The following is a 12,907-nucleotide window of genomic DNA, read 5'->3' as shown; positions in this document are numbered from 1 at the left end:
TCTCCTACTAAAACCATTCCAAAAAGTTGAGTGTATTCCTTGACCTCACACTGATTTAGTTCAGGGTGAAAGCAGTTGTGAAACACTCCTTGGACAGGCACTAAGGGCTGCAGTAGTTTGTGGCTTCCCTTCCCTCCTCACTTACTCTTTAGGCTCCCCATCGCTTTTCTCATCTGTTGCTCTTGGTGTCTACCTCCTTCTGGGACCCATGTACAGGAGCTGATTGTGGATGCTGAGGATACGTGGATCCGCCTGGAGGGGCTTTCTGAGACCACAGAGTACACTGTGCGCCTGCAAGCTGCCCAAAATGCCATGAGGAGTGGCTTCATCTCCACCACCTTCACCACAGGTGAGGACTCACACTGCATCCTCACAGCCAAGTGGGGCTTAGTCCACATACCAGGCTGGTAGACATGGACTGCTTTTAAGGACTTTTTCTCCTCAGGCAGCATTTCACCATGATACACAGAGAGGTACATTCATCACCATGATGCACAGTGCTGCTATGCTACAAAAAGTTAATGTCTGAAGGATCCATAATAGAAAGACAAGACCCAGCTGAAGGCAGAGATTTGAGCTTCAGACCAGGCACCATTTACCATACTCTTTGCCTTGCCCTGGGCCCTCCTGACATGTGTAAGCAAAAGAAGGAAGGACACATCACAAAAGTTAACAACACATTTCAGCAGTGCTCTTGAAGCGACTAAGGAGAGACCCAGCTGGTCTCTCCAAGCTGTAGACATGGTCTAATCTTTCACAGATATCATAGAATCATAGAATAATTTGGTTTGGAAAGGACCTTCAAAGGTCATTTAGCCCAACCCCCTTGAAATGAGCAGGGACTGCTTCTAGATCAGATTGCTCAGAGCCTGGTCCAATCTGACCCTGAATATTTCCAGGGATGAGATATTCCTGGAAATATCAAGCAGGTGCATCTCCACCACCATAAGTGGAGTCATAGCAGAGCCAATATGTCTACACAACTGTGGTCCCACTGATATTCTTTGACTGCATTATTTCACCCACCTCTAGTTCTAGAGAAGGCATAATCCACTAAGGTAATGGGAACAGTTTCCTTTCCAAATCAAAGGGTGGGCATCCATCACACCACATCCCTCACAGACATAGTGCTTACACTTGCAAGAATTAAGCTTGCACAACAATGTCACCTTTCCCCCTACCCTTTGCAACTGTTCACATTAGAAACCATGCAAAGCATATCATCCCTCATCGTCTTTGAAAAGGCTTGCTAGGCCAGGACACTTAACAGACAGAATGCATTTTGTTCAGGGCTGAATCCAACTACATTTCTCATGAGCTTCAAAAGCACTAAGAAGTCTAAAGATGGTGTCCCCGAAATTCATCCCATCTGTGCTGCCAGTTTGATTAAGAGAGTTTTCTTTGAATCTGCTGAAGATACACTTCCCTATCACAGTTACATCCAAAGGTCCCTTTACCTGCTTTTAAGAGATAGTAAAAACTATGTACATCAACAACAACCAGAAAAGGCTCTTCTCTAATGCATCTACAGATCAAGCTGTCCTGTTATTCTTGTCTTTTACATGGGCACATAATGGCAGTGAAATTCAGATAAGTGATGGGAAAATGCATGTAATCTTTGAGGCTGTTTCAGGAATCAAGAACGAAGCTGCATGGAACTGGCTTCTCAGATGGGATAAAGCAGCAGAAACCCACTCACATTAGGCAAGGAGAGCACTGTTTCCATTGAACAGAAATGTCTGACCTAAGCAGTGTTAGAGACACTGTTGACAGCTGATGCAGCATCCAAATACAGGTTTTATTTCCTTTTAAGCTTAAGGTAGGCATCAGCAAGACACCAGTTTCTCCCCACTTTCCCATATATCCATGAGGCAGAAGCACCCAGGAACAATCACCAAGGCAATGAGATCAATGGACAGCATCCCTCAGCAAAGAATCAGGGTCTGGGATTCGCTTTTCTATGGCAGTGTATCAGGGCACTTTGCAGGGAATATGGGATTGTCTTTGAGAAGACAAAAAAAAAAAGAAAAAAACAAACATACACCCCCCACCCACCAAAAAATTACAACCCACCACAAAAAAACAAGCTTAATTTAAATTGTTTTGCTTCCTTCTGCTCACAATACACATCCTAGAGTTCTTCCATTCCTTCTGACATATTAATAGCTTGCCCTCTTTGTTTCATGTTTGCATAAGGTTCTCAGGGAATTGTATACAAATGGGACAAAAGGGAGAAACAGATACAGTATTTATAATTTATAGTGGTTTGAAATTTCTTTCAAGGTCTCCTTGGCTCTTAAAGATATGAATTTAAATTAAGAAACAAGTAATCTCCACAAGAGCTCAAGGGAGCCTGAAGTGGTTGTCTTTGAAGCAATTTTCATTGCTGGATACTATAAAATGCAAATGCTGTCTCACCAGACTTTGTGCTACAGACTGCAGAGACAGTAAAAAGTACAAGACCTTCCACATTTGGACAAAGCAATGACCTTAAAGTCTTCAGGTGGTAAAGGTAGGGGGAATATACTCAGATGGGAAATAACAGACAAGGGTCTGTATCCTAGCCCTTCGTGGTATCACACAGTTGTGACAGATGCACACAGCGCATCATTCACACCTCAATGTGTAACCAAGAAAGCCTTGAAAGCCAGATCTATGCTGCCAGCCCTGCACTCATTAACTCCATCATGGAGTTAATGCTACTGCTAAACCCAGGACATCCATACACACCAACAGCAAAGAAAATTATGTATTTCTCCCTTTTGCATTAAATGTGAAAAAAAAAAAATAACAGAGTTGACATCCCAATACTGCTGGTGTCTTGCAGTAAGACTGTCTTAAACTCTGATCCCCAAATGAGACGTTTCTTCACTAGAGGACACCTGGATCATAGCCACAAATGCCAAGCTGCCTGTCTCCAGCATCTTGCGCAGCCTAATCCCTGCTCAGTTTGCAAGTAACAATTAGCCCAGCTCAAGTGCACCATAATTTCCAAAAAAATGGATCAGAAAAATCCCCCTGGAATCAGTAAAGTCATAAATCTTGTTTGGAGTTGGCAATCCTGAGAGGAAAACAGATTTCAGCATTTTCACAGCTGTCTAAATACGCAGGTGACAGCTTCAATTCCAGGGTTTCAGGCACAGTGCAGAAAGATGGTCCAAGAATTGACATCCTTCATCATTCGTAGTGGTGTTACCATGCACCTTTCCAATATAGGACATATGGGAAAAAATTCAGATATGTACACATTCCTTTTTTCTACTAAATTGTCTGATGTTGTTGGCAGATGTGAAGTCCCGCCACCTTGCAGAATAACTTGGGATGCAGAGGCCAAGTTAGATCTTTCATGGATCATAACTAGCAGGGCCCAAGACATGTCAAAAGGGTGTTGCTCTGCTTAAATTTTGCTTCTTGTTTTTCAATCTTGCAGGCGGCCGTGTCTTTGCTAACCCTCAGGACTGTGCCCAGCACCTGATGAACGGAGATACACTGAGTGGTGTCTACACCATCTCCATCAACGGGGAGCTCAGCCAGCGAGTGCAGGTGTACTGTGACATGACCACTGATGGAGGTGGATGGATTGTGAGTAGCCTTGCAGCTGTCCTACACATTGTACCCATCACAAAGTAACCGAGCCTCATCCTACCAGCACAGCCAAGCACCACACTGCACGGGAATGACAGCAGGCTTAATATCACACGCTTCATTTCCCACGACATAAGGAATAGCCCACGCTCCAGTAATAATAGTTACTCTTGGAGAAATGCCCTTTGATTTATTTGACATGTTTTCAGTGCTTCTGGAGAGCACAATCTGAGGGTGAAGCTGATTTATTGTTCTAGAAATGAAATTTATGGCCGGTAGCTTTCACAGGGAATGATTCACACCGCCTGCAGTAGAAGGGTGTCAGGCATCACCCTGATTGAGTCCATACAGGGGCATTTTAGAAGCAAATGCTTGTTTGGCTTTTGAATTGCACAAAAACTCTTGTCTTGACATAGATGGACTGACAGCTTAAGTAAATAGTGCTCTGGTGCTTTGATTTTATTCGTCTCAAATGCTTATTTACATGCACTACACAAAACCCCACTAGATGTATAGCCAAAACAAAACAACAAAAAAGGGACTTTCTCAAATGCTGATTTCTAGCATGGATGTTATTTTAGCCAGGAAATTTTCCTCCATATCACTCTGCTTCAGTGCATCTCCTTGAATATCACAGAAAGAGCCAATTGAAAGCAGAATCATGAAACCAGAAGCACCATGCTTTGCGCAGAGCAGAAAGCTTGAAGGCTGATTCCTTCCTATTACAACATTGATTTGCCTTGAACATCATCTAACATCTCTTCAGTTTCTCCTTCTGCACATGAATTAACTGCATAGCTACAACAAACACTAATTGGATTGGCATTGCAATTTTCTCCCCTGAAAGGCACAACAGAAGGACAAAGTATTGTCTTTATTGTGTGTGTCCAAAGCCTGGCGAAGGTGTCTCTCTGCTCCTTCACACTGTTTGTTTCCCTGGCCTTCCTCCACTGCAGGTCTTCCAGAGGCGGCAGAATGGGCTGACCGATTTCTTCCGGAAATGGGCAGATTACCGGGTTGGATTTGGAAACTTGGAAGATGAGTTTTGGCTGGGTATGACCTTTACCAGTTGCCTTTTATTGACACATCAAGCCCAAACTCCCTGTGTACCATGCTGCTCACCCATGTTGGCTCCTTGCCTTTCATCCCACTCCTCCGTGCTCTTCTTTAGAGATTTCCTTCCATTCATTCCCTCTCCTTCACATTAGAAAGTCAGTCATAGGCACACCACATAAAAGTGCATTGTTAAGACCAGCAGCTCCCTAATTTGCTTCTCTAGGAGAGAAGGGGGGATGCTGTGATTTTTCACGGACCAAAACTCATCATCCTCCTTCAGATGACTACAGGTTGCATTGGTGGCATTTATGGCTCATGGGCCTCACCTGGCCTTAGCCAGCAAACCAGTTGCCCAGAAAAAGTAGGAAAGGCATGACTGGGAGACTCAGCACATCTCTGAAATGGAGTGTGCTCTCCCAAAACCCAAGCATGAGCCAAGGCCAGCACTGCAGCATAAACACACTCTGGCTTATATGGGAGTTTAACAGCAATATGAGAAGCACCAGGGCTCCACAGCTGAATGCCCCCAGAATCAACAGCGTGGAGAAAGCTGAACCTAGACCTTGAATCCAACTCTCATAGCCATGGGGAGGTGAAGCTTGAGTGGGGACAGACAGCTCAGACCCCACCATTGCCGGGAAAGGCAAAGACTTAACCAGAAGTGCTGTTGATCTCTGGCTCCTTTCCATGTTCTCATTTCCCAGAGCTGTTTTATTTGCCTAGAGTTTTGTTTGCTCATGGAATGGATCCAGGAACCAGGTCTTACCGGGTGTCTCACTGCTTGTCTCACCAGGTTTAGACAACATCCACAAGATCACGTCCCAAGGGCGCTATGAGTTGCGCATAGACATGAGGGACGGCCAGGAGGCAGCATATGCCTACTATGACAAGTTCTCCATTGGGGACTCCAGGAGCCTGTACAAGCTGCGAATTGGGGACTACAATGGCACTTCAGGTACAACCTTATTGCTACCACATAGCAGGCAAATCCTGCTACTGGTGGGTCTGAATCTGTAAAGGAAATCCCAACACCAAATCTTATTTGTCTGGAGCAACAAGACACAAAATAACAACCCTTTCTGCCTTCCTGCAGTCCATCATGCAAACCAGGCTGATAAATCACACTAAGGACACAGGGAATTTTCCATTGGGGATTAGATATTTAATATCAGAGTCACCACTGTTCAACTAAACAGGTCAGTCGTCAGAGGTGTCATCTTGCCTGGCAGTAACTGCAGCTCGCTATTGATGCCATGCTGGAGGGTGTATTTATTGCCTTTTCTCAGCAATGGAAAAAATCTGAAATTCTCTGCATCATTTACTCATGCAGGGGCCGAACACTGGCTAGTTTTGCAAGGACACTCTCACACCTGCAGTGCTAGGCTTTGCCCACTAGAAACAGTGGGTGATGGGTGATTGATGGAGGGAGGGTACAGTCATTTCTTCACCAAGTAGGAGAGAGGGGTACAGCTGCAGCCCCTTTAACTGGGATACACATGCCCAGTGTAAGCCTCCCAGTATTTGAAGGGGGCCTACAGGGATGCTGGGAAGGGACTATTCATTAGGGACTGTAGTGATAGGACAAGGGGTAACGGGTTGAAACTTTAACAGCAGAGGTTTAGATTGGCTATAAGGACGAAATTCTTTACTGTTAGGGTGGTGAGGTGCTGGAATGGGTTGCCCAGGGAGGTTGTGAATGCTCCATCTCTGGCAGTGTTCAAGACCAGGTTGGATGAAGCCCTGGGTGATATGGTTTAGTGTGAGGTGTCCCTGCCCATGGCAGGGGGGTTAGAACTAGATGATCTTGAGGTCCTTTCCAACCCTAACTATTCTATGAATCTATGATTCCATGATCCAGACAAAACTTCACCATGTACTTCAGGTACTTAACAAGGAACCCCATATCATATAAAATGCAGGAATTTTGCTCTACAATACCTGGTAGTTGCCACTGGAAGAGAAGTGACAGAGATCTTTGTTGCATGCAACACAGCACTTGCTCTGACCTTAAGTCCCAGGGCAAAAGTCACCCAATCCATTGACAAAAATGCCAATAACAGTGCTGCAGACATCACTCCCTCCCCTTCCCTATGCAAGCTCCTCTTCTAACTGTCCAGCCAAGGAGCTTCTACTCCACATTGAGCAAAGAGAGCCAAGACTTGCCATATGGTTCATTGATGAGAGGAACTCATCAATGGCAGCTGCACTGCACACACCTAGCATGGGTCCACTTCATATTTTCTTAGCAACCACCAAGGAGCATATTAAGAATGTCTCCTGTAACTACATCACGCAATTGTGACAATGACTATATTTCACTTCAGCTCTTCTTTCACCCCAAAACAGCTCTCTTGTTCCTTAGTAAGGAGGTGAGATGAGGCTGGTGTCTTTGGCGTAAAACATCACACACCTTCCAAAAGACTCTTCTCCTTATGCAAAGAGAGAAAAGAATGCCAAGCATCTTGGTTCAAGAGATAAATTCTTGATCTCCTTTGGGAGAAAAATTTCCCCTGGGCTAACAGGAGGCAAGGAGATTGAAAGCATCCTGAACCAGAGACAGGTTTCAGGAAATCAGGGATGCCCAAATCTAGGTTTTAATTCAGCTCTGAAGCACTGAAATTCAGATTCAAACCCATATATAATTCTATCTTCCAAGCCTAAGCACCATTTAAGATTTGCTATGGATTGTACTGATCCTAAACCGACAGCAGAGGACCTCAGATGAACAACTGTGAGCAATTCCAGTTAATATTATTCAAGATCATCAGCTGCTTGAGCTATTGATTGGCAGGCTGCCAGAGATACCAGAATATCCCAATTTCCTTGTGAAAAGACCAGATGACCTGGGCTCCATCACATCCAACATCACATCTTTCCACAGGGGACTCCCTCACCTATCACCAGGGTCGCCCCTTCTCCACCAAGGACAGGGACAATGATGTCGCTGTGACCAACTGTGCCATGTCCTACAAAGGGGCCTGGTGGTACAAGAACTGCCACCGCACCAACCTCAATGGCAAGTACGGAGAGTCCCGGCACAGTCAGGTAAGGGCAGAGTTGGCTGAAAGTCTTCAGCATTTCTTCTAGGGGTACAACCAAGAACAACAGCAAGCCTAGGCTAGAGCTAAGGCTGTGTGGTTAGTGCACCAGGGTTAGGTGCACTGGTGGGGTCACCCCACACCAGCTGGAGCAAAGCAGATCACCATCAAGTCATTTAGGCTGATGCTTCATGCTTCACACTGGCTGCCATGGTCATTTACTGTGGCACCTTATTACATTATACTAAAAACAAAAACAAAAGCATTGAATTTGATCAGGAGCCTTTGAACAGTGGGAAAAAACAATCAAGCCATAGCAGCAGCAATGCTTGCTCCTGCTGTAGCAAGTTCTTCCTTCTGGCTTTTTGTGGCAGTCAACTTTGTTTCCCTCCTATCCCACTCTAGTTTCTTGTTTGGGTCTTTCTTTACCCTATGCCTTTCTCTCCCTCCTACCAGGGGATTAACTGGTACCATTGGAAAGGCCACGAGTTCTCTATCCCCTTTGTGGAAATGAAGATGCGACCTTACAACCACCGTAACATCTCTGGGAGGAAGCGACGATCCCTACAGCTCTGAGGCAGCTGAACCCCCTCCTGCCTTCCACCATCTGACCTTTTCTGTCATTTGTTTGTATTTTATAATATGAAAAGGAGGGGAATTTACTACTCATCTGAGATAGCAACCTGCCCCTCACGAGTGCTGGAGGGAACCATGGCACAAGCAAAGGCTGTGGGAAAGGAAAGACCTCATTGCTTTGCATCTTTCCCAGAGAAATACCAAATTTCCAGTCTCCCTACCCCAGTACTCTGACCCTTAACACAAGAAGAAAGAGAGAGAAAGAGACAGACAGATGTTTTTGATATTTTTTTAAAAGACATAGAAAACCCCAGCAAACCCTGTTAGAAATGTCTGACATGGGGCTTGTGGCAGAAACCTTCCCCACAGGGACCTTTGGCACCCCAGTCATGGCCAGGGACACCTATCCTCTTCCTGCCTCCCTGTCCCCTCCTGACATGGAGGTCCCAAGCTTCAAGCCATCCTGCAGACACCAACTCTTCCATCAGGCAGAGGCCTGTCTCTCCTTCTGGCCTGGTCATCCCTCCCCTACTTGCAGGCACTGTACACATGGAGGAAAAACAAGGATAAGACAATGCAAGGCTCATTTCGTTCCCAGTTTTCACAAATCACACAGGAGGGTTTGGTGAATATCTGCATAAGCAGGGAAACTTTAGAAAGCCCACATCCCACATGTTGGCCGCACCACAGCCAAAGCCATCCTCATGTACATAGAGCCTAGGGGAACAAGAGCTGCTCCACCAGCACCAATCTGCATGATCCACTCTGAGCTGAACTCATCCCATCCCAGGTGCATGACAACTGCTTGGGTTATGTTGAGATTTATGTAGAAGAGTCAAATTAGAGCACTTGTGGTCTTGAAGTTTAGGGCCCATTTCCTCTGCTGTTTTGACATTTCACCACACTGTCTATCACTGAGGTCAGTGGTCCCAGAACAAAGAGACTCAGAGAAGAAACAGCAACCAAAAGAGCTATCACAACTGCAGCCCAGCCTGAAGCTAGCAGCTGACACACATCAGGTGCTCTTGTTCAGGGTCCTCCATGCTCACAGGGAAGGATGATGATGCAGCCAATGGAAGACAAGCGCAAGCTAAGAAATGCCCACTCTCTTCCTTCTCCCTAAACCATCCCTGTTTGCCACCATCACAAGAAAGACACAAATCTCAGTGCCTTGGTATCACCGCCTCTTTAATGGGAAATCAACTGTTTCCCCTTCTGGAAGGAATGATTGGTCTATTCACTGTGGAGCACTTCAAGAGTTCGCTCATACCATCCCTAACTTCTGTCTTAAGATGGACCCTTCCTCTGCTCTGGCTGCACGCTGTTGTCATTGACACCACCGCCACATAGCCCAAATGACAACTGTGCTGGAGTCACCCCTCTGCCAAGGACTCTGATCAATGCTGGGCATTGTCACTGGCCTGGTCTCAGAGAAGGAACCTATCCCCACATCCAAGAACAATGGAGCTCATCACTGGGTTCACAGTGGAGGGAGCAATACAAATGCTAAACACTGCTTTTTGATTTTATCCAACTGAAGCTGCTTTGTCTCAAGAAACATCTTCCAGATGGCAACATAAAGGCATCTTTGCAGTAGCTTATAATTCAGGCCAGTGTCTCTTTCATGGCCATGCTCCTGGATTTTCTGATGTTACTCACCATGGCTGCAGAGCTGAAGAAGGGCATTAAGGGGGAAAAGCAGCATCCTTGTCTCTCCCATCTGCTGGCACACAAAATCGTAGCTAACTCCAAGGTCACAATTAGATACAGGGTGCAGCCTTTCAAGTAGTCAGCTTACAAGCTGCAGTCTGACCAGGAGGAAGAATGCTGTAGCTCAGCAACACCTCATATGTAAATAAGACATCTCTCCTTACTTTCCATCAGCATCAAATCATGCAACAAGCCAATCAGTTCAGGAACAGGTCAGTCAGAGAGGCTACAGATGATGGGATCTCTTGCAGGACATGGCCAGTGTCACACATGGCAGCATGCCAGGCCTCCTGAGCAGCCTGTCCTGTTTTATATCCAAAAGCCAACAAGAAACAATGGAACTCAGTAAAACCTAAGAAGCACCCCAGTAGACCAGCAGAGTAATATTTTTCCCAACATCGCTAACAGTTTATAGGGAAGAAGTGTCTTAACAGAAGTACTACAGTGTAGTGGTTATAACTAGAAGCAGAGATTGGCAGTGGATGGCATTCATCACTGATCTTGGATGGTGCTGTTTGCTTACCTACCCAGGTGAAAACACACAAGCTCATCATTTGCAATCAAGTTGAAAGCAAAAACCCTCTTTTAAAAAGTATGAGTCAAATGGAAAATCAAAACATGCCAAGCTTTTCCAGGGGGTTCAAAAGAAGATCCTCAAAAAGGCTGATTCGTCCTAAATAGATTCACTGACATGTATCTCTCCCTCCCTGCTCATGTCTGTCATCCCTTTTATAAGTCATGTAACCAGAATGAAAAGGCCCAGTTGACGTAACTTCATTTTTGAGTCTGAAGGATGCTCTTGGAGATAATATCCAACCTTCTGGTGCCATTACATACTGATGCAGGTCTCTGATCTCACACATGGTACCAGGGCGCTGCATTTCCATTACGCTGATGAAACATAGTTGCTAAAATCTTTTAAAGGAAAGTCTTCTACCTGTCATGGTTTTCTCCTGCTGGCAATGTAATCCAAGCCAAGGCACACAGTCAGCTACAGCAACACAGTCATTTGGGCCATTGCCTTTCATGCACACCGTCCATAAACAAAATACAATTTTCCAGCAATTTATTTTTCATCACTGCCTGATGAGTTGGGGTTTTTCTAACAAAGTTCCTGGCAGAGGTTTCAAGCAAATTTGTGCTTAATGTTGATGCTACAGAATGGCCAGGTAATGATTAAGTACAGTCTCTGTTCACCCGCCATGAACAGGAGGTTGGGCAAGCCCTTTTTCTGAATTCATTCTCCAACAAACCAAGTTTGGCCCTGTCCTCCATCAGCACAGCATTGAGAATGAAGTCTTGGCAACAGGCCTGAAATTCCCAGAAACTAAGCTGGGGTCCTCTGTGGTGCTTACCTCAAGAGACTTTGCCTCCAGCACTTGAACCATCACTGGGTTCTGGTGGCTCCTCTGCCACCCAGCTCATACAGCCCAGGCTTGCCCCAGAGCCCAAAAGAGAACCTGAAGCCATCACCCAAGTCACACTATCCACTGCAAAATGACATCTCCCATCACATCAGGCAGGAAAAGCATGTCAAGTCATTCACCCATTACATGTGCCTAGGATCCTCTCAACCTTTCAAAGATGTCTCTTACCTCTAACCTCAAAATCCTGGAAGGAAACACCAAGGGGCTTTCTCATCTCTTGCCCAATTTTGATTTCACTCTATTTTCATTCCTGCCAGACCTCCAAGCTCAGCTTCCATTGCGCTAAAACATAACCAAAGAAAAAAACCAAAATGTCCTGAAAAGAAAAGCTGCTTTTAGTAAAGCCATCCTTAAGAAAGAATTTATACAAGAATCATTTGGGAAAGGAGAAAGGCCAAGCCCTCCCCAAAGGTATCTGGGTTTTGGCAGGATAATACTGGAAGAGTATCCACACAAAGGTTGTGGAAAAGCCTTTGCTTCTACTCCTTATCTTTGCATTACTTTACCATGGGCATCTCAAAGTGTAGTATCAGCATAAACATACTGTTGCCCCAACCTCTTACCTCCTTCCCAAAGTGTTGCTTACACCTGGTGAAGTGTTGGGGTGCAGAAAGCAGAGCTCACTCTACCTTCATCCCCAGTGGTGCAGCTTGTGAGGGTTTGGGCCATGGTCTCTACAGCACAGTGGCCCCTGCTGTGGACAGGCTTAAAATGGCTCATCAAAAAACAGCAGAAGCCAAAATACCTGCCTAGTCTATCACCTCCATGCCAGCATGTGCCCTTCATCCAGACCCAGAGCCTTCCTCCTGGCATGTCCCCACCATCACACCCTGGGATGACTACATTCCCCTTGCCCTGTGCCCCCAGCAATACCCACAAACTTTGACCTTACCAGACACTGCCAGCAGAGAGCTCTCACCCCTAAACCCCTTTAAGTCATGCCTACACCCACTGCTCTGTCCTGGGGCCAAGAGAGAAGACCAGCCCTGTTTCTGCAAACCAAGCATCCTCAGATGACCACCAAACCCATCCAAGCTCCCTGGGGACCACTGGTACCCACGAGAGTCACCTTCCCCCTTCCTTAATCGTGATGGTGCTCAGGTGTTGGTGGCAGATCCTTGCCCCTTCCAGGGTGGAGGTTTGAGGTTAGGGAGAAGGAAAGGCTCTTCCCTGGGGAGAAGCTGATGCCCAGACCCACCTCAGTACCCAGCCTGCAGTTCTCCTTGTGTCAGTGGTTTCTCAGAGGATGGTGACACAAACAGACAAGCAGACCCCTGTGCACAGGTGGTACCCTGGAATTCCGTTTATTGGTTTTAAAAACTTAAAACCATAAATAAGAAGGAAGAACAAAGGCAACAAAATCCCTTTGACAGGTTCTGATGAACTCAAACACAAACCAAGGTAACTAAATGAGGGGGAAGATAAAAGAAAATTAATGCATAAATAAAATTAATAATATAAATAAATAATATATTAAACAACCCTCCCCACCTTGCAATGAAAACGTAGCTCGGA

General features: G+C 45.6%; 1 protein-coding gene across 2 annotated transcripts in view; it reads left to right on the top strand.

Moving 5' to 3' along the window:
- TNR (tenascin R) overlaps positions 1-8,255 on the top strand; it is a 29,151-nt gene extending 20,896 nt beyond the window's left edge. For both annotated transcript variants that reach the window (XM_005150193.3, XM_005150192.3), the window contains exons 16-21: positions 217-349; positions 3,431-3,582; positions 4,542-4,638; positions 5,435-5,596; positions 7,523-7,686; positions 8,136-8,255. In XM_005150193.3, the coding sequence (XP_005150250.1) occupies positions 217-349; positions 3,431-3,582; positions 4,542-4,638; positions 5,435-5,596; positions 7,523-7,686; positions 8,136-8,255 (828 nt within the window). The remainder of the gene's footprint in view (positions 1-216; positions 350-3,430; positions 3,583-4,541; positions 4,639-5,434; positions 5,597-7,522; positions 7,687-8,135) is intronic.
- Positions 8,256-12,907: the final 4,652 nt, after the last annotated feature.

The sequence above is a fragment of the Melopsittacus undulatus genome, chromosome 6 (assembly GCF_012275295.1).
Source record: "Melopsittacus undulatus isolate bMelUnd1 chromosome 6, bMelUnd1.mat.Z, whole genome shotgun sequence".
NCBI classification, from domain to species: Eukaryota; Metazoa; Chordata; class Aves; order Psittaciformes; family Psittaculidae; genus Melopsittacus; species Melopsittacus undulatus.
Note: the sequence above shows the minus strand (reverse complement) of the source record. Positions and strands in the feature narration are given on the sequence as shown.